The sequence below is a fragment of the Rhincodon typus genome, chromosome 6 (genome assembly GCF_021869965.1).
Source record: "Rhincodon typus isolate 14 chromosome 6, sRhiTyp1.1, whole genome shotgun sequence".
Lineage (NCBI taxonomy): Eukaryota > Metazoa > Chordata > Chondrichthyes > Orectolobiformes > Rhincodontidae > Rhincodon > Rhincodon typus.
The window spans coordinates 26,740,513-26,762,690 of record NC_063337.1 but is presented as its reverse complement, the minus strand read 5'-3'; the positions used below and the strand labels follow the sequence as shown (position 1 = coordinate 26,762,690).

At 38.6% G+C, this 22,178-nt stretch overlaps 2 protein-coding genes across 3 annotated transcripts in view; one reads left to right on the top strand and one right to left on the bottom strand.

Annotated features, from left to right (window-relative positions):
- The window catches only part of exosc8 (exosome component 8), a 26,654-nt gene extending 5,142 nt beyond the window's left edge, over positions 1 to 21,512 (top strand). Inside the window, exons 2-11 of one of the 2 annotated variants that reach the window (XM_020523707.2) lie at positions 44 to 80; positions 257 to 320; positions 5,374 to 5,447; positions 7,493 to 7,538; positions 11,200 to 11,305; positions 11,439 to 11,484; positions 15,012 to 15,108; positions 16,184 to 16,304; positions 20,105 to 20,211; positions 21,326 to 21,512. In XM_020523707.2, the coding sequence (XP_020379296.1) occupies positions 44 to 80; positions 257 to 320; positions 5,374 to 5,447; positions 7,493 to 7,538; positions 11,200 to 11,305; positions 11,439 to 11,484; positions 15,012 to 15,108; positions 16,184 to 16,304; positions 20,105 to 20,211; positions 21,326 to 21,456 (829 nt within the window). In that variant the 3' untranslated portion in view covers positions 21,457 to 21,512. Of the gene's footprint in view, positions 1 to 43; positions 81 to 256; positions 321 to 5,373; positions 5,455 to 7,492; positions 7,539 to 11,199; positions 11,306 to 11,438; positions 11,485 to 15,011; positions 15,109 to 16,183; positions 16,305 to 20,104; positions 20,212 to 21,325 lie in introns of both variants that reach the window. The other variant, XM_048598246.1, reaches the window with a different exon arrangement.
- A 57-nt stretch (positions 21,513 to 21,569) lies between these two features.
- The window catches only part of supt20 (SPT20 homolog, SAGA complex component), an 82,094-nt gene continuing 81,485 nt past the window's right edge, over positions 21,570 to 22,178 (bottom strand). The window contains exon 21 of the mRNA XM_048597908.1: positions 21,570 to 21,828. Within this exon, the coding sequence (XP_048453865.1) occupies positions 21,679 to 21,828 (150 nt within the window). The 3' untranslated portion in view covers positions 21,570 to 21,678. The remainder of the gene's footprint in view (positions 21,829 to 22,178) is intronic.

Genomic DNA, 22,178 nt, shown 5'->3' with positions numbered 1-22,178 from the left:
GATGCAGTGTAACATTGGATTATTTTCCCTTTCCTTTTTTTAGAATGGTCGAGCCTTTGGAATACTACAGAAAATTTCTGGTAGGCCATTTCTCAATCTCTGTCATATTTATTTTTAATAGAATTAAACGTAGTGAACTTTTGTGATAGAATGTTTGTTTGAACAATGGAATGATCCTACAATGAACATAACTGCTATATTTGTATCTTGAACTATGTTGCTAAACCTTTTTAAATGGTATTTTGATGCATTTCAGAAAGAAAATTGTCGACCTGATGGAAGGGAGCTGGGTGAATTCAGAACAACAACTCTCAACATAGGTGAGAATTGAACAATTAATCTAATGCTTCCATTTGTAAAGCTCGAACTTGATTACTTTGAGCTCTTTCCTGATGACCACATAAGCAATTTCTGTGAATTGAGAACTTTTTTTAAGTCATTTGGCATGGCAGTCTCTAATGTATTTACTGCCGAGGAGAATATTGGAATGAGAAGGTGCTGTTCTGAGAAGGATTGCCGGACCCGAAACGTTATCTCAGATCTCTCTTCACAGATGCTGCCAGACCTGCTGAGTTTTTCCAGCAACTTTTGTTTTTATTTGTGTTGATGATTCCCTGCTGTATCTGGAATCTTTCACAGGCAGCTCAACTTTGCATTTCTGTTTGTCTCTTTCACTGCCCTTCGAAAGAATTAACTCCAGAGATTACCACTTCGAAGACTCTGGTTTTCCGTATCAACATCTGCCATATCTCACTGATGACCTTGCAGAGATATGGACACCCAAAGGTCATGATCATATAGCCAGGACACTTACTTTGGGAAAATGGCACTCATTCTTCCAATGAGACCAATGGCATAAGAGTATGGAGTAAGTGGCTTAGAGGAGATCTGACAAAATAAACTGTCACCCAGAAGTAGGAATATGTAACGTGCTGCCTGAGAGGTAGTGGAGACTGGTACTCGTGACATTTTAAGAAGTACCTAGAGGAGTACTTAAAATGCCAGGGCATAGTAGGCTATGGACCAAGTGCAGTTTGGTGTTTGGTTGGCATAGATGTAGTGGGGTGAAGGGTCTGTTTCTATGCTGTTGACTTTATCACACAATAATATGGTACAGACATTGTTGGTTTAGCAAAGACTGTGTGCTAATGGAGTTAGCACAATCCACAGTCACTGAGTTGGTGACCTTGTTCAGTCAGAGATGTTGAGGATACATTTGAGACAATTTGAGATGAAAACCGTTAAGCCCTTCTTGCCGAGAATACGTTGTAAAAGAGTGCCTTGAGGATGCACGCTTGGTGGACTTGAATTTTGGTGTTCTTGGTCAAGTTGCTGTTGTCCAAGCTGAATAAGAGTGCGTGGAACAAAACTGCTGCAGCTTTTGTGATGCATGTGTTGATTTTAGCATCAAGTCACTGATGACTGGTAATCGTGGAACCTAGATATTGAAACTATCAACAACCTCCAGAGTCACATTGTAAGTGCTGATAGTTTGGCAGTATGACATTAACCTGGACCTTAACATTTGACTTCCTGACCCTGATGGTCAAATCAAATTTGTTACAGGTGTGAGAAACTCTATCCATTGCAATTGCAGGTTTTCCTCAAAATGGCATGTTAGAATAGCATCATTAGCATAGAGCAATTCACTGATGTGAACCTAATTTCTCTTTGTCTTGGATCTCAAGCAAGCAAAGCTGAACGTCTCTCTAGCAGTTCTGGTGTATAAGTAGAGAACGTCTGTTCTTGACTTAAAGATAAATGATAGCAACAAAGAGAAGAATATGCAAAAGAATGTCATTGCGCATCTCAGTGGGTTCCGATATTGCTCTGCCATAGCTTACCCATTGCATTGCCCTGCTGTGACTTACCTGTCATGTCATTCATGGAATGAGGAGATCACATTGGACAACTTCAGACATTCAATTTTCTCCAGTCGCTTAAATAGGTCCCATTTGCTGTCATGAATGTATTGGTGAGATCAATGAAGACAGTATCTAATGATCTTTAGTTCAAGGCATTTTTCTTGCAGCTTCTTCCAGTATATTAATTCCAGTTCTGAAACCTATTGTGAAAATGTTTATGAACATATGAATGAGGAACATTTGATCCCCAAAGTCTGTTCCACTATTCAGTGAAATTGTGACTGATATGTTTGTTTTTTGAATTCCACATTTCCACCTACTCACAATACCCCCCATGACTCCTTTGTCTAACAAGAATCTATCCACCTCTGTCTTAAAATTTTTCCATGACCCTGCCTCCACCACCTTCTAAGACAAAGACTTCAGAATGGGGGGGAACAGATTTTATCTTTGTCCCAAAAGAGTGACTCCTAGTTTTTGCACAATGCTCCCTAATTCTGCACTCACTGGCAACAGGAAGAAACATCTTTGACACATTCATCTTGTCAAGAGCATTCAAGATAGTGTGCACATCAGTCATGCCACCTTTCTTCTAAATTCAAGTGGGAACAAGCCCAGCCTGTCTAACCTATCCCTGTAAGACAATCCATTCTTTCCAGCTATTGATGTGATAAACCTCCTCTAAATCAACTGTAATGCATTTATATCCTACCTTAAATAAGATGACCAAAACTGCGCATTGTATTTGAATGTGGTCTCAGTGCCCTGTATAAATGAAGAAAAACATACTGAATTTATATAGAATCCCTCTCATAATAAAAGATGGGATTCTATTAGCCGTCCTACTTACTTGCTGTCCCTGCATAGGAACCTATGCACTAGAATACCTTCATCCCTCTGCCCTTTGGAATTCTGCAGTCATTCTGCATTTTCATTCTTCCTGATGAATGAATATAATGTTGTTGGAAGCTGTCTAGAGGAGGTTAACTAGATTGATCTTGGGTATGAGGTGAGGTTGACTAGATTGGGCTTGTATTCATTTGAGTTTAGAAGAATAGGAAGAGACCTTCCTGAAATAAACAAGATTCTTAGGGGGCTTGACAGTGTAGATGAAGAGAGGTAGGTTCTTCTTTTTGGAGAATCTCAAACCAGAGGACATAATCTCCAGGTAAGAGGTTGCCCATTTGGCAGAGAGATGAGGAGAAATTTCTACTGAGGGTAGTGAATCTGTGGAATTTTTTACTGCCGACGGCAGTGGAGGTTGGGACATTAAAGTATATTCAATGCTGAGATTGAACATTTTTAATCCATAAAGGAATCGAGGATTATGGCATTAGGGTAGGAAGTAGATTTGAGTATTATCAAATCAGCCATGATCTTATTGGATGGTGGCGCGCACACGAGTGGGCAAGCGGTCTACATCTTGTGGTGTTATTCACATTTTAACAAATTATAGCCCCATCTGCAAGATTTTTGCCCATTCATGTAACTTGTCTGTATTGGTCTGTTAACTCCTCATCCACAATATACTCTTCATAATATACTTTCCCACCCATCTCTAGCTATTATGCCTTTGATCTTCTCATCTAAATCATTGCTATAAGTTGGTAAAAATGGAGGGCCAGCACAGACCTCTGTGGGACTCCAGTCATCACATTCTGGGATGCAGAAAAATACTCAATTATGCATACTCTGAATAGCTGGCAGAAAACAATCTTATATCCATTGTTAGAATCCTCGCTGATTTTTCATTTTTCACTGTTTTATCATTTTTGGTTTGGAGCTGTGAACTGGAATTTGTGAGCTGAAGATGACATTTGGACTTTGGGAAACAGCTTCGAGTCATAGAGAGGTACAGCATGGAAACAAACCCTTCAGTCCAGTGCGTCCATGCTGACCTTGTAGTAAAAGGAAAAGAACAGACTAAACAAGCCTGCAGGTTAATTGCAGGCTGATTCTTGATTAAAAGGTTTCTTATAGACACAGTGACCCAGAACAACATAGTGTTTAAGCAGACAGCAGAAGTTGGCTATTAACATGGCTATTACCTCAGAATTGGTTTTGGCAAGTCTGGGAGAGACTCTGTAGTCAAGTAGATGGCACATGTTGAATAGTAATTGAGGCCTGGGGGAAAAGGTGGTCAGTCTATCAGGGCAAACCAGAGCTGAAGTTGTTCTTTTGAACTGTATTTTCTTGGGAGAAGAGATTTGGTTGCTGATGACACAACATGTCCTTGCCTAACCCCTCTCCTACTTTTTGAAGTGCAAAGAGTAGAAAGCTAAGTTAGAAGTATTATTACCTGTAATTGAGTGAACTGAAAAGGTGACCCTGATCGACATTTCCAGGAAAACAAGCAAGTAATCCACATCAATGCCTGTGAAACCATGCATAGTGAAAGCCATTTAAGTCATCTGGCAAGTTTTGTTCATTTCTTTAATTTATCTCTTGATTGTGTTTGACAGTCTGTCTTTTGTTTGAATGGGAGCTGGGAATAAATGCTCGGGTTGGTGGGGGGGTAGAATGGCCTCTTGGGGCAAGCAACAGCAGCAGGCACATGGCACCGGGATTGACTCTTTTGGATGGCAGGGAAGGTTGAAGTGTAAGTGAGTGGTAGTAATAGAAGAGGGGCTCAGATAGGCATTTCTGTGGCTGCGAGTGAGACTCAGGATTGTGTGTTGCCTCCCTGGTGTTGGGATAAAAGATGTTCTGTGCCTGCTCAGAGATATAGTTCAACTTCAGTCAGGGCATATATTGGAGATAAAAATCAGCAGGGATTAAATTTACTGTTCATACTTAACTTACCATTTAACCCCACCTCAGCCTTGAATTCTCCAATAACTTGATGTTGTTCCAATTCTGACCTATTATCTTCTTGCCCTGCCACTGAGTGCTGTGTCTTCAACCGTCTAATCTTTAAGCTCTAGAATTACTTCCTTGTCTCTATTTTTTTAAGACCCTTCTTAAAACGTCTTTGACCAAGCTTTTAATCACCCCATCTAATGCTACTGTCAATTTTAGTCTGACTACACTCCTTGTAAAAATTTCCTGTTAATAGAGCTATACAAGTATATATTATTATATGTGTAGTAATGACTCCAAGTGAATAATCAATTAAACGTATTAGAAGTTTATATCAGCTTAACTCATTAAAATAAGTTATCTGATGCAATAAATTTAGGTGTTAGTTCAGATCTTGCAGTTTGTAATAAAATGATTTTGAGGAGTGTACTCAGCTGCAAGAAATTAAAATATTATGAATGTCCACTTTTATTAATGCATTTATTAACTACTGACTGGTGAGACTGGTAGGATTCTTTTAGACTCTGTCATTAGAATCTCATTCTACAGCAACATGTTACAGATAATGTAACTTTTACTGATGTCCTCTAAAATGGAGTCATAGCAGACTGTTTGCTTGTATATTTACTGGTTGCAATTTTTTAAAAAAAGGAATCTGTTATGAAACAGGAACAATAACCTGTTTGAAATCATGCTTTTCTGACTTCAGGTTCAATTACAACTGCGGATGGTTCTGCACTAGTAAAGCTGGGAAACACGACGGTTGTTTGTGGCATTAAAGTGGTGAGATGTCAGCATTCAGCTTTTCTCTTATATTTCTTGCAATTTTATTCTACTTAGTTTTAAAAATTTGTATGCCGTTATTATGTTGGTTATAACAGATGCTAAATAGAATTTGCTTCATGGGTTGAAGAAGACAGACCGAGCTAACTTGGAGTACAGGTAGTTCTCCTATAATGTGATAGTTGCATTCTTGTGTGACTTTGTGCTGTAGAAAATCGTCATAGAAAACTGTGTAATAGGGAAATTGCTATAGAAGATCACTGTACCAATACAGCAGAAAGTTTGCGTTATCCAAACAGAATCCAGTATTCATCAATCCTGTTACAGCCAATTCGCATTAACAAAACACGCGTTATAGCAGAACTACCTGTCTATGATTTATTATTTAGTCAGGCACCCTGCTGAGAGATGACTTGATTGAACACACACATCATCCTGAGGGGTCTTGACAGGGTGGATGTTTCCTCTTTTGGGAGAATTTAGAACCAGGGGTCACTATTTAAGGAAAAGGGGTCACCCACTTAAGACAGGTGCAGACATGATGGGCCAAATGGTCGTGTCTGCACCAAAACAATTCTGTGATTCTGTGAAGACAGATGATTATAATTTCTCTCTGAGGCTTGAGAGCCTTTGAAACTCTCTTCCTGAGAAGGTGGAAGTAGAACCCTTGAATATTTTGAAGGCACAGGTAGCTGTATCCTCAGCAAGTATAGAGATGAAAGGTTTGAAACAGAAACAGAAATTGCTCCAGAAACTCAGCAAATCTGGCAGCACCTGTGCAGAGTTAATGTTTCAAGTCCAGTGACCCTTCTTCAGAACTAGAGATGCCCCAGTATGCACAGAGAGTTTGCATAGTTTTTTTGTGAGATCTTCCTGAGTGTGAAATGAATGCAACATTAGCTTTCAAAAACAGAAGTTGCTGGAAAAGCTCAACAAGTCTGGCAGCACCGGACCTGAAACGTTTCCCTTCACAGATGCTGCCAGATCTGCTGAGCTTTTCCAGCAACTTTGTTTTTGTTCCTGATTTACAGCATCCGCAGTTCTTTCGGTTTTTATATAGTGATTGCTTTGTAGTGATTGCATTTTAAACTAATCGTGTGAAGTTTTTTGAAATATTTGGGAGTAAACAATAACAATGTCTGGCTCCTTAAAAGAATTAGTTTGGATAATCTCACAGTCTGGTTCCAAATGGACGTGGGTATATTATGTTTGGATGATTTAGCCAATTTCTGTGAAGTGTGACCATATGATATTTGTTGTAAAAAGTAGGGGAAGTTGTATTGTAGCGGGTAGCCTTCTGAGCAGAGTTTTATTCTGTACCGGACCATATTCCAGGCTGAAAATAACAAACTCATCGTTGAAAGACTTAAAGTATTCACTCTAACACCTTTAACAGTGGTTTCAAATTTCCAATTGTGGAAGCAGGCCATTCGACTCATCGAGTCCACACAGACCTTCCAAAGAGCATCCCACCCAGACCCAATCTCCCTTATCCTGTCCCTGTTACTCTGCATTTTCCATGGCTAACTCACCTAACCTATACATCCCTGGACACTATGGAGCAATTTCCCATGGCCAATCCACCTAACGTGCACATCTTTGCACTGTGGGAGGAAACCAGAGCACCTGGAAGAAACCCACACAGACATGGGGAGAATGTGCAAACACCACACAGACAGCTGCCCGAGGGGGATTTGAACTGGAGTCCCTGGCGCTGTGATCTCCCGTGCAGCCCCAGTAATGTTGACCTTGGCAGACAGAATACTGTTTCACCAGTTGGCAAAGAGAAAGCAAAAATAAGAAGTGAAAAACAGCAAAAAGCCTTTGTAGTTTTGGGATTCGGCGAGCTGAAATAGTTGTTAATGATGACTGAACACTAAACCACCTCTGATCTTATCAAATTAAAATTTGTTCCAATGAAAGGAATTTTATAATTAACATACAATAATGCTGCACATTTTCAATCTTAAAATTAAAAGTGCTTGATATTCAGGAACTAGTAAAGTAGTGTGTATAAAATGATCAAATTACTTTTTACTTTACAGGAATTTGCAACACCAACAGTAGATGCATCAAATAAAGGATTTATAGGTGCGTTACTGCTAAAGGAAAGAAATCACAATTCAGCCTATAAAATTGCAGTACTGTAATTGACCTGGCACTTCATTCAAATGTGGTGCTAATCTTCTGTTCTGAAATGGTTGTGGTTTTTATTGACGTGTTCGTGGAATGTGAATGGCATTGGCAGGGACAGCATTTATTGCCCAGCCCTAACTGCCCTGGAAAAGGTGATGGTGAACTTAGCTTGTCATTGCCTGGCATGTGTGGTACTTGTTACATTAAGGCCCTGTTTAAAGTTCACTCCGTTTATGTCGTTTCAGTTGCACAGGCTTCCTGAACTGTGGCTTGCTTGCTGTCTAGACCTTTTGCCCAATGTTTCTGCCTTCAGTGCCTCTTTACCAGCTCTCAAACACACCCAACCACTCCTGCTTCTGCCCTGTATTCTTGTATTTAAAGTCTCCAGTGTCTGTTTCTGTCCAGACTCCCATTCTGAACTTGCATGAAAGCTCTGGCCTCCATCTATGCAGGTAGTTCTACCTGCATTGACTACCTTCTACCAATAGATGGAGCCTGGTTAATTAAATGATGCTTTTACATAACTACTTAAAATTATTTCTTCTGTGTTTTACAATTTATTTTAAGAGCAAAGTACATATTTCACCTTAATGTTTTAAAGGTATTTCCTATTGAGAAACATCCTGAAGTACCTAAATGTTCAGTGTTTCATTTATATTTAATGATTTATCATAGAATCATAGATTTACTTGTGTCAAAAGTTATTTCAGCTAGGAAATCATAGTACTGCACATATGTAGTACAACCTAGTCATTTTTTTCCTGAACAAGAGATGTCTGAAAGACAGTTGCAGTTGTTATATTGATTTCTGTGGGAGTTTGTGATTTACTTAAATTTTTTTTCACTTCTAATTGTGATTTTCAGGCCATAACTTAAACTGAGGGCTGAAGTTTGTCCAGGTTTTGATGGATGTGGGCACACTGCTTCATTAAATAAGGAGTAATAAAGGGTATTGAATCCACTGCAATCATCAGCAAACATTCCTACTTCCAACCTTTATGATGGAGGGCTTGTCGCGGATGATGCAGCTGGAAATGATTTGGCTTAAAACAACCACACCATCCTCCTTTGTGCTAGGTACATTACCAAGCAGTGGAGAGTTATCCCTCAATTCCCACTAAATTCAATTTCTCCTTGATGCCACAACTCTGTCAAATTCTGTTTTGATGTTGAAGGCAGTCACTTTCAGTTCATCTCTGGTATTCAGCTGTTCCACCCATGCTTTGTCTTGGTCCAAGTGGAGTTTGAAAATGTGACCCTCATGGTTCCCAAAGAGCATTTGTGAGCAGGTCATTGGTGGGTTTGTTGCTTGTTAGCATTGCTGATAATGCCTCCCACACTTTTTTGTTTAATTCTGAGTATACTGATAGAGCAATAATTGGCTGGATCAGATTTGTCCTGCACGATGTAGAAAAATATTTGCACAATTTTCCATGCTGTTAGGTAGATGCCAAAGTTGTTGCTATTATGAAATGGATTAGTCTGCAATAATTGTGCACTTAGCCATTTTTTTTATTAAATGCATTGATTCTCATTGGCTGAAGACTTTTGAGATGCTGGGGGACCTCCAAGGCAGAGATCGATCATGCAGTCAGCACTTCTGGTGAATAGATGCTTTAGCTGGTTGGAGTCATAATGGACGATGGTTGTTGGAGGCTGCTAGTATCAGCCCCAGGACATCTCTGCCGAGTTTCCCAGGGTAGTGTCCAAACTGCTCTATCAATCATCTGCTCTTCATCGGGTTTTAGAATTTAGTAATCGTACAGTAACCTCAAAGTGGCTCGAAACTTTTGATTTGTAGATTCTCACTCCTAGTTACAAATTAGGTTCGTATTGTCTTTGACTGCATTTCTAACATTTTTAGAGTATTTGTCATCTTTTATACATTTAAAATCCTGTTTTATATTCTATTTGAAGCTGCAGGTAAGTGTTCCTTTGTTCATTAATACAAGTCAACTGATTTGAAACTTCCAGATATGAAACTCTAAACTATTATTTAGTTTCAATAGAAATTGCTTTCCTTCATAGCTGATGAACCTTCAGGGCTTACTAGATGGCCTCACATCCTTCTGACGCAGACTAAAAATGTCTTATCATTTAGCAATGTAATAGAATACAAGACAGCCAGCTCTACCCCTGGTGCTCCACTATTCTGGTTAAATGAGTTATAGAGGAGTAGAGAGACTTAGCTGTCCAAGTGTACTTCAGCTGATGTACAGTATAATCAAAAAGGCTGATGAAAGCTTGGGCCTTATCTCAATTGGGTCAGAATACAAAGTGTGAAAGTGGTATCTCAATTCAATTGTACAAATCTTGGTCAGACCTCATCAGCAAGTACTGCTTTTGGTATTGGGAAGGAAAGCTCATGAAATGTAATTGGCAATGAGGCGGTACTGTGAAGTGTTAAATTATAAGGAAAGTAGCATAAACTTGATGTGCATTTCTTGGAGTTCAGAACTTATGAACGTACTGATTTAGAGCAGAAATAGGTCATTTAATGCTTCAAACGTGCCCCACCCTTCAGTAAGATTGTGACTGATCTGTTTGTTCCAAATTCTATGTTCTCATTTATCCCCTGATAACCTTTGACCCTTTTTTGCAATGGAATCTATCAGCCTTTGTCTTAAAAGCATTCAGTAACTCCACCTCCGCCACTTTCTGAGGCACTGTGTTCAAAAGTTGTACAGCCCTCTGAGAGAGAAAAATTCTCCTCATCTCTCTCTTTAAAGGGTGACCCTATTTTTAAAAGTATTCTCTAGTTCTGGACTCACCCACAAGAATGAACATAATCTCTATATCCAACTTTTCAGAACAATTCAGGATCTTATAAACTTCAATCGGATCTCCCCTTGCTCTTCTAAATTTGATTGAAAACAAACCCACCCTATCCAACTGTTCCTCGTGAACAGCCCTTTCATTCTGGGTATCAATCTAGTAAATCTCCTGAACCACCTCCAATGCATTTACGTTTTTACATAAATAAGGAGACCAAAACCGTACAGTATTCAGGAAGTGGTCTCACTAATGTCCTGCATAACAGAAGCATTATACTGTTTCTTTAATCTTCAATCTTGTATTAAAGGATAACATCCCATTATCCTCCTTGATTATGTGCTGCTGCATGCTAACTTTTTGTAACTCATGCCCTGTGCATCCTGGAAACCTGCAGATGTTTACTTGTTTAATACTCTGCTTTTTTATCCTTCCTTCCTAAGTGATGGTTCTGGTGATCTACGTATCAAAAATGATTAATTTTGATAGGATTGATACAGGAAAAACTATTCGCTTTATCGGACATCCATTGGAAAAGACCATAATCTTAAAATTGCAGCTAGACCATTTAATATTCATCCTTTTTTGCACACAGGGAGATCTCTTTTTCCAATAAAACTGTGGATTTTGGATCAGTTGAAATTTTTAAGGCTGAGATAGATTGTTGAGTAAGGGTAGCAAGGAAAATGCAGTGAGGTGGCTAAATGGAGTTCAAATTCTGATCAACTATGATCTTAATTCAATGGTACAATGAGCTTCAGGGTGAAAAGTTCACTCATGTTTCTGTTTTCCTTTGTAACTCCACATGACAAAACTAATCAAAGAATCTTTTATTTTAAAACAGTGCCAAATGTAGATTTACCACCATTATGTTCATCGAGGTTTCGACCTGGCCCTCCTGGGGAACAAGCACAAGCAGCAAGTCAGTTTATTTTTGATGTCATAGAAAAGTAAGAATCTTATTTGCATCAGTCATTACACATATTCTTTTTTGTCTTGTTGCATATTAAGATATTTTCAAAGTATAGCGGTGTGACATATGTAATATATGTGAACAATTAAACTTTTTTCTCAAAAATGTAGTTCACAGATCATTCAGAAGGAGGATCTCTGCATTGAAAAAGGGAAGGTAAGAAGAATTCAGTGGTAGAGTTTGATGCTAGCATTTTGAATTCCTCAAAAGTGCTGCATAAGTACAAGTTCTAATTGCTACTACATACTTTGCTCATTAGTTTGGGTTCTACCAGGACCAATCACTTCATGATTTTAGTGCAGCTTTAGTCCCGAAAGACAAGAGGTGAATTCTAGAATGAGGTGACAATGACTGCCCTTGATTTAAAGGTAGTATTGACTGAATCTTGGATGAGCAAAGCCTTGCAAAATCTAAATCAGTGGGAATCGGGGAATGTTTTTTTTTACTGGTTAGGGTGATACCTAATATAAAGGGAGATGCTTGTGGCAGCCAAATTATCTCCGCTGCATGACATTGCTGCAGAAGTTTTATAGGGTGGCATCCTTGGCCCTTCAACCATTTCACCGATGAACTTTCCTTCATTGCAAGGTCACCATTTGGTTTGCTTGCTGATGATTACACCGTGTTCAGCACTACTGCGACTAACCATTTAAATTCAAAACAAACTAGGAAACTGAACAAATGATTAAATTCTTACATTAGAGAATTGTGTTTAATGTTTGAAATCAAGCTTGTATGAGAAGTAATCTAACTATTTTAAGAATGCAAAGACTGAGTGAGAGAGATCCTGTGTTCAGTCTCTCATCACATGAGAGTATCAGTTATTTTCCAGATCTGAACAAAATTACAGGAATATTATAAGACAAAGTATAACACTGAACCTCACAAGGAGATATTAGAGCTGACAACCAAAAGCTTGGTCAAAGAGAGAACTTTTAAGTAGTGTCTTTTAGAGGAAAGCAGAATAGAGAGTTGTGGAGAGGGCATTTGAGAACTTGGGCCTTATGCAACTGAAGTCATGGCAGCCAATAGTGGATCAACTATAATTGTCATTGGCTATTCTTCAGTATGAGGATGATGGCTCTCCATGTGACTAGACAGGCTGATTCTCAATCTGCATCTTTGGGCAGGTGGGGTAGGATGTCCCTCTGGGTAGGGGAATTTGAAATGCAAGGTTTGCTTTCCTTTCAGTCCTTCGCTGGTGCTGCTTTGACCCATCCATAAGAAGTTGTGATAACGCAGCTTGGTACACAGGTTGTCATCCATCTGAATGATAGTCGCGAGCTCCTCCCATTCATTAACGTCAATGCTGCTGTATGTTTTAAGGGCCAGCTCTGAAAACAAGGTGAGAATTTTGAGATAACACAGTGTGGAGCTGGAGGGACACAGCAGGCCAGGCAGCATCAGAGGAGCAGGAAACTTGACGTTTTGGGTTGGGACCCTTCTTCAGAAAATTTTGAGGTTGTTTGACTGAGAGCCTATTTAGGTCAGAGAGCATAGTGTTGAAAGGGCAATGGTACTTGCTGCAAGTTACAACACGGGAAGTAGAATTTTGGATGATCTCCATGTGACAAAGGGTAGAATGTGGGAGACAGCTAGAAATTCCTTGAAATAATTGAGTCTCCAATTACTTTCAGAAGGCTTCTGGTAAGGTTCTACGTAAGAAATTAGCATGTAAAATTAAAGCACATGGGATTGGGCATGGATAGAGAACTGATGGGCAGACAGGAAACAGAGTAAAAATAAACAGGTCATTTTTTTTGTGGCAGCCAGTGACTAGTGGGGTACCGTTGGGATCAGTGCTTAGACCCGAGCTGTTCCCTATAAATATTGCTGATAGGTATTAGACCAAATGGAATATCTCCAAGTGGATGACACACAGCTGGGTGGGAGGGTGAGCTATGAGGAGGATGGACAAAAATTTCAGTAAGATTTGGATAAGTTGAGTGTGGGCAAGTGGATGGCAGATGAAGTATAACGTAGATATGTGTGAGGTTATTCACTTTGGTAGCAAAAACAAGAAGACATTATTATCTAAATGGTGATAGATTGGGAAAGGGGGAGGTACAATGAGACCTAAATGTCCTTCTACATCAGTTGCTGAAAGTAAGCATGCAGGTCCTGCAGGCGGCGAAGAAAATGAATAGTGTGCTGTCCCTCATAGTGAGAGGACTCGAGTGCAGGAGCAGGACGTCTTGCTACAGTTGTACAGGGCCTTGGTGAGACCACATTTGGAGTATTGTGTGCAATTTTGGTCTCCTTATCTGAGAAGGGATGGTCTGGCTATTGGGGATGGTTAACAAAGGTTTACTGGACTGATTCCTGAGATCACAGGACTATCGTATGAAGAGAGACTGGATTGGTTAGGACTACATTCACTAGGGATTGGAAGAATGAGGTGGGAGGTAGTCTCATAGAAACCTATAAAATCCTAACACAACTAGACAGGATAAACAAGGAAGGACGGTCACATTGACTGGTGCTAGATACATGATACATGGGGTAGGCCTTTTAGGAATGAGATAACATGAAATTTCTTCACCCAGAGAGTGGTCAGCCTGTGGAATTCTCTGCTGCTAAAATCGGTTGATACCAAAACATTGAATGTTTTCTAGAAAGAGTCAGATATAGTTCTTAAGGCTAAAACTATCAAAGGGGAGAAAGTGGGAATAGGGTACTGAGTTGGATGATCAGCCATGATCATATTGAATAGTGAAACAGACTCAAAGGCCTGAATGGTCTACTCCTGCTCCTATTTTCTGTGTTACTGTGCTAATGTTAACATGAATAATGGCTTCTGCAGCTAATGAGCTGAGACTGGCAAGGGCAGCTAATTCTACACAGGTGGAAATATACAGACCCTGTGATGGCATGATGATAGGGGCAGAAAATTATCTCAGGATCAAATGTGACACTGACTTTATGAAGGAACTGCTTAATCTTGGACTGTTTACAGGGAAAGGGTTGGAGTTGTAGTTGGGAAACAGTGTTTGAAATGACAGCCAAGAACAATGGGTTCAATCTGCTGTATTTAATTAGAAGAAATTTCTGCTCATTCCACTGTGGATGTCAGGTACATATTTACATTTCTTAGTGACAATGGAGGAGTGGAGAGGTGCTAGAGGTAGAGCTGGGTGTTGTCAGCACACATGAAAACTACCGCTGTGCCTTTGGATGATGTCATGAAGCATTGGATGAGAAATAAGAGAGGCCAAGAGTAGATCCATGGGGACACCATTAGCCAGTGCAGGTTAGTTGGGCATGCCTGGACCAAGGTTCCTCCATGGAGTATGTTTACACCTTATGAGTATCCTACTGAAGTGACTGTTATTCATGTGAGCTTAATGACTTTCAGCAGGATATTTGGCTGTATTCCGTAATTTACTCTGTGTTTTCTATCCATATATTCTTCAACTCGTATATTCTTCAACCCATAGGTTAGAATATGTTAGAATAGCTGTCAGAATAGTGACATGAAACCTGACTGTTTTTAATTTTACCTTACGTCACCAAGCACACTGAGAGAAATTGTAGCACTTATCAGTTTGTGGTTTGTCTCTGCAAATGCGCATTGGATATTTTGTGTGCATCTTAATTATACCACAGCAATAGGAGATTACTTTGGTTCCGCAACAAATTATTAACCTGAGTATTGATGTCTCTATATTTTTCATTTGTTTCAGCTTGCTTGGGTTGTATATTGTGACATGGTGTGCTTAGATTATGATGGAAACTTATTGGATGCCTGTATAATAGCTCTGCTAGCAGCACTGAAAAACGGTGAGGATGCCTATGTTTTGAAAAATAACACACATTTATTTAATTTTTCCCTGTAAGGAGGTGCTAACTGTAAATCAGTTGCCTCCACTCAGCAGTGTAGCTGGATTTGGAAATTCAGCAAGCAGAGAACTTAAGTTCTTTGATATCACTGCCTCACCGTGAAATCTTGAAATGGATTCTATGTATACTACTGATGTTTAATCATTGCAGAATTTAAATTTTTCAAAAGTTGCACATGAAATATTTGTATTGGACTGGTGTTTATTTTAGATAAGGTAAAGTTGCTGTAGTCCCAGAGGACCATGGGGCTGCTCTCTCATTAGAGAGACAGCTAGTAATGGTTTAATCTAAAGGTCACCACACCTCAGGCAAGGGAGGTGGTTGGGAAGGTGGGACTTTCATGGTGACTTCAGCCAGTACACCAACTGAACCAAAACTGTTGGAGTCTCTGCCTCGCAACAAGCTGTCCAGCCAATGGAGCTAACCGGTTATATTTGACAATATATCACAAGTGAGGGATGTCAAAATAAGAAGTATATTACATTTTAGTGTGTGTGTTCCCCTCCTTTTTCTCTGGTTTTTATCTCTTCATTGTCACTTCTCTGCTTATTGTTATATTATTTACACTATGGTGCAGACTGCACTTTGCTGAATTCTTGTCTGCTGCTGTTTCTTGCAGTTCATTCATTAACTTGTCAGTGAGAGGAGTTTTCGTTACTAGTAAGAATGTGGAGCTTTATATCACAAACTTACTGTAGTAATTCACATTCTCTTAGAAATATTAAAGCATTTGGGCAGTAAGCATTTTATTAGGCTGGATGTGTAATGAAAGAAATGGATGTTGTGGGATGATTAGGTGTTTGTACAACAAAAGTTTCTTGAATCTGACTGGTTTGTACAGCAGAGTGTAAACTTTTGAAATTTGTAATACTTGTAAAAGAGCAGTGTTTTCAAAAGTCCAACTTACTGAAAGTGTTTGCTTTTCCTATTAATTTCTAGTAAAACTTGTAGCTACGCTTTGCAGCTGATTCTTATTCTAGAGAATTACTGAGGATTAACTGTTCTTTGTCTACAGTACAATTGCCATCAGTATCAATCAGTGAAGAAACTGGTTTGGCAGTAGTTAACATGAATCAGAAAAATCAACTGAATATCAGAAAGCATCCAGTTGCTACATCTTTTGCAATTTTTGATGAGTAAGTTACATTTAAGTGTGAATATATCGTGACACTGTTTATAGCATGGTTTTTGGATTATGCTGTATTCTTATGACTAGGCTATACATTTTTACATTTTCCAAATCATCTACTGCAATACAACTATTATGCAGGCCATTTTTTTAATCATAACATAACAGCACAAATTATTAAAGGCAGTCAGCTTTGTTTCATCCATCTAGAAATATCTTCCACTTGTTACCACTCCCTCCCTGACATTATAGTTTAAATTTTTTAAATACTGTGCCCACTGCTCCACCTGCAGATCTATTTCTTGCATTGCTACCTTTGTGAACTATAACATAATGATGGCTCAGCAGTTAGCACTGCTGCCTCACGATGCCAGGGACCCAGGTTCAATTCCACCCTCGGGCGACTTGTCTGTGTAGACTTTGCACATTCTCCCCATATCTGCTTGGGTTTCCTCCGGGTGCTCCGGTTTCCTTCCACAGTCCAAAGATGTGCAGGTTAGGTGGATTGGCCATACTAAATTGCCTGTACTGTTCAGGGATATGTAGATTAGGTGGGTTACGGTGTAAGGGTCGGTGTGGATTTGTTGGGCCAAAGGGCCTGTTTCCACACTGTAGGGACTCTGTGATTCTATCTTGACGTCAGTCCTAAATTTTACTAGTTTGAGTTAGTGTCCCCTCCTCTTGCTTTCCAAATTTAAAGAATCACTCAGGAAATCTCTTTGTAGGACTGAAAAACCAAAGTCGCTCTTTTTTGTTTAATTTTATAGCTTCTTTTTAAAATTTGCCTGAAGTCTTTCCCAACTTGAATTTCTAATTTTTCTCATGACCAGAATTGAACAAGTGCACTATATAGTTTTAAGCATGATTTCCTCTGAATTTACTCCTACTGTTTTGGCTACATAGTTCAGTATTGGCGAAGTTGATTGCTGCTTTGCACTGATTGGATGTGTTCAACTCTCTATCTCCAATCTCCTTTTTATTCTAAGATATTCAATATCCTCAGTGAATCTGCCCAACTTTGTCTCTGTGATGGGTAGAGATCATTCTCCATCTTTATTTCACTGGAAATATAATAGAAAAAAGTAGTAAATTAAAGTATAAGTAAGTAGTGTTTTAATTTTCTTGGTTAGAGTTTAGAAATACAATTAATATATAATTTGCAACGAACGTACATACCTGTAATGCAAAAAAATGGATTAACTAGAGTTAACAACAGGAACTAAAGGATTATAACATTTCCAAAGAATAGTAAGTCAGAGGTTTGAGGGTTTTATTTGGCAAAGGTGCCTGTCTGTGTGGAGTTTGCACATTCTCCCTGTGTTTACATGGGTTTCCTCCAGGTGCTCTGGTTTCCTCCAAAGATGTGTAGGTAAGGTGAATTAGCAGTACTAAATTGCCCTGTAGTGTCCAGGGGTGTGCAGGTTAGGTGGATTAACCATGGGAAATGCGGGGTTACGGGGATTGGGATGTGGGGGGGTGGTGGTGAAGGTGGGCTGCTTTTTGGAGAGTCTGTGCACACTCGATGGCCAAATGGCCTCTATCTGCACTGTGGGGATTCTATGATTCAAAGGACCAAGAAGATCATAAGGAATAAGAAAAAATAATAGGACAGTTGCTTGGCAAGAATGGGTGAAAACAGAAATATTTTATGGATGTAGGAAGAGATTATTGAAAGACCAATTGGATTTTAGAAAATCTTTTAATAAGATACTACACAAGAGGTTAATTCACAAAATTAGGATCATGGAATTGGAGTAATATGTCAGCTCAGATTCAGGTTTGGTTAATGGTCAGAAACCACTGAGCAGAACAGTTTTAGGTTAGCAGCCTGTATTTAGCAGTTTAGAACAAGGATCAATACTTGGAATGCAGCTGTTTATAATCTATTAACAATGAGGAGATTTGAATCTGACCTATCCAAGTTTGCTGCAGATTGAAAGTTAGTTGAGAAACTAACCTCAGGATACAAAGAAGTTGCAGAGGGGTAAAGTCAGCTTAGATGAGAGGGACAGAATGTCACATGGAATGCAGTGTTGAAGTTATTCATTTTGGTAGGAAAACTAAAGTGTTTTTTGTATGGTGAAAGACTGGGAAATATGTGAATTGATGAACTGGAGTGTCCTTCTTCATGACTCTCAAAGCTAGCACAAAGTTACCACACATAGTATTCGCTTTGTTGAGTGTATGTGTGTTTATAATAAAGGGATTAGCATAAAACAATAAACATATCAAAGTCCTGGAGTACAATGTAAAATTTTCATCTCCCTAAAGATGGACATGCTTGTCCTAGAAGGACAATGAAGGTCCAATAGTCAGATTTACTGCATAAGGGGGTTTGGTATATGAGGAAAAATGATATACACTTAGAATCATATTCCCTTGAGTTTTAAAGTAAAGTGATCTCATTTATTATGGGAAACTTTCCTGGATGGTAGGGAAATCTAGGACACAGGGCCACAGTCTCAGAAGGGATCAGTAATTTAGGGCTGAGATGAGGAAAAATTCTTTATTATGTACATTTCAAATCAATAAATTGTAGAGCATTAAGGGAGAAGTGGATATTGCAGCAAGGTGGAATTCAGATAGAATATCAGCCAAAATCTTGTTGCATGGCACAGCAAACTCAGAGCTAAGTGACTTACTCCAGCTACCCTTTATGTTTCTATCAAATTTGCTCAATGTGTGTTGAAATAGTAATACAACTTCCTGATATTTGAACCTTGTGTTTTTGAAAGGTCACTTAGTCAGTTGGCTCAGTGAGATAGCAATATGTTAAGCTTGACTTGGTTGCTGATAGTCACCTGAATCAAGATTAAAATCCCAGCACAATTCTCGAAAAAGTGCTGCATTGGAGGTACTGTCTTTTGCTTTTGGTGAATGGAGATTAGGAGGCTATCACTGGAAACAGAGGCAAAGAAATCAGGGAAGAGTAGGAGGTGGACTATTTGAATGCAAAAGAAAGTTAAAATTTGGAAGCAAAGCCGATTAAAATTTCAAGGCAAGAGCAGGGAATGACGGATACCTTTTTATACAAACACTTATGAGTGTGAGGGATTAGAAAGAAGAATGTTCCACACCTTTTATTTGGAGAATAAGTGGATTTGAAGAATAAATCACTTAATGTGAGAACAAGTTCAGCAGGGTGGAGGAGGGCAGTGGTGGTTGGACATTGACCTGGCCTCCACGAGGGGAGGAGTAGAAGACTTCAGAATGTTCTGAAGGCATTGATATCCATGAAAGGTGCTAGGCAATATGTAAAGGAGTTTTTGTCCTATCAAACGAAGTCAATGAATGACCAATATCCAACTGTTTTCCACCACTCAGACCTCTTGCTAGTATTTTTTATTAAAAAATAAAATTATTTTAAGGTCTCTATAAATAAACAAAACAAGATTATCAGAAATTGAAATATTCCAAATGCCAAGTTTTTGATTTCTTTAAATAATATTTTAATAGAAATACTTCACTGTACTTTGATTTTTTTTCCATCAGATGGTAAATGTCAGATACTCTTGGGGATTATTATAATTCATTATACAATCTGAACATCACTATGATGCCAAGGCATGTTACTTTGTTGCTTAGTGAAGATTTATCTTTTTCTTATTGCAATTTTATTTGAAATCTGTTGCATATTTACTTGCCTGTATGCATACACAGTTATAAGTTTGCATTATAGCTGAAGATCTGCAATTTCCAATCTTTTTGCTATTACTGTAATATGAATTACTGAAGCTAGGAAGCAAGTTTGTGTGGGTGAAACTGATAATTTAGTTATTCTAAAAGCATGTCTTTTTTATTTTAAAGCACAATATTCATTGTCGATCCAACAGCAGAGGAGGAGACATTGGCATCAGGGATGGCTACAATAGTCACTGATGAAGAGGATAGGCTTTGTGCTGTTCATAAACCAGGTGTGTTAATATAAAACGCTAGTTTAAGTAATCCTGATTTGGCATAATCTGTCCTTTTGCATCATTTTGTTAGACTGACATCCTTTATCCAGTTGGTATTGTCTTGTGCCTGCTGAAAAATATCACCACATGCCATCTGCTAGCCCTCTTGGGTGGTTAGTTTAGTTTAATAAACATTTGTTACTTGTGTTTAGAATTAGATAACAGGCTAGTACGTGACCCTATACAGTTCTGACAGAAGAGTATTTATTTATAAGTATACTTCCTCCAGTTGAAAAAGAAGTGAATAACGTAATGACAAAACTGACAGCAAAGTAATCGTTCCTTCACACAAGCAATAAACTATCATGGCAATTTAAAACTACTTGCTCAGGCTAGTGATGGTGTACCACTTCATGAGGAGTGCAATTTCATTCCACACATCCAGTCTATTATCAAAAGTTTCTGTTGCTTCTGATCTTCTTTTCTTCTATGTTCCATTGACCTTATGAGCTTGATTTTGCATATGATCCACCCTATCATTTATAAAGGCCTGCCCCAGATCCTCCCCACCAAAAAAATCTCAAATCATTTTCCATCAACTTTTTTTTTCCCCTCATAATACAGCAGTAGCAGTAATTCTGGCATTATCTTTAAGTCCCTTTATTTAGGCCTTCAGTCAGTTCACAAGAAGGCTCTGATTCATTTTCTCTTTCCTGTCCTTATCTCCACCCCAAAAAAAAAATCCTTGTGATTCTGCCTAAGGATCTGTTACAACTTCTGGAAGAATACGTTGTAAAATCATTACTAGTGAAAAACCTTGGATTTAGCCACCAGGATTTTTTTTAGAAAGTAGAGAATGTTTATTCACCCAAGTGCAATTACTTCAGACATCAGGTATTTGATAATTCAGTTGTACTTCATTGTTGTTCCTTGTTAGTTCTGTGCAAGGATTCGTTTTAGTTTTGCAATATTAGAAAACCTTTAAATAAGATGTAGAAGACACTTTTGAAAAAGACCTGTACTTGATAGTAATATTTCAGCATGTAATTTGAATTTTTGTTTTAACAATGATTTAAATATGAAGAACTGACTGTAGTTGCTAATCATTCTATCTTTTTCTTTTCATATGGAGGGGGGAGTGGTCTCTCCAGTGAAAAACTCCAGGATTGTATTGTTCGTGCACAAACAAGACACCGAGAAGTCCATAAACTGCTCACTGAAGTAATGAAGAGTGTAACACCCACAATAAATGTGAAAGAGTGAAGAGTTAATCCTGTTGAAAGTTTGACTGTACAATAAATCAATTTTTGTCTTTGAAATCATGTACAAGTTATTTTTAAACTAAGTTAACAATGAATTTTTGCTGAAACAAAGACTTATATACAATGGTTAGGTTTAATTTTTAAAAATATTTTTTTAAAAAAAATGCACCATCACAAGAGATAAGTTCAGTAAGTAATCTTAAAGTTAGAAACATGAGATGGTTCATGATTTTGGTGGAGTAGGAGTTCCTCTTTTCCTTTTACTTTTTGACTGGCTGCCTGAATGCTGCTGCTGCTGCTGCTGTTGTTGCTGTTGTTGTTGTTGCCGAAGCTGAACTGCTATAGCCATTTGACGTTGCAAGTATCGTAACTGCTGCCGGGAACGGAAGGGGAACAAAAGAACACATTCGTAAAACTTGGAGAAAAATGTTCAGATGACCAAATTGCAGGCTTGACAGCAAAGAGATGAATCAATTTAAACATTTTGGAAGTGTTTAAGGATGGAGACAGAAAAAGAAAATTAAACCCACAAATTTAATGACTACAGTCAAGCAGCACCAGTGGCACAGAAGAGTTAAGACAATTTGACACACGTTCTTGCAGAGCTAACTGCATGCTTGTTAGTCAACGTCAGATCTAAATGTGCTTTAGTATTTTCAGTTGGATGCAGATGTAGATGGTAACAGAACCGCAGCAAGTCAGCAACTTCTAAGAGGCGTCTGT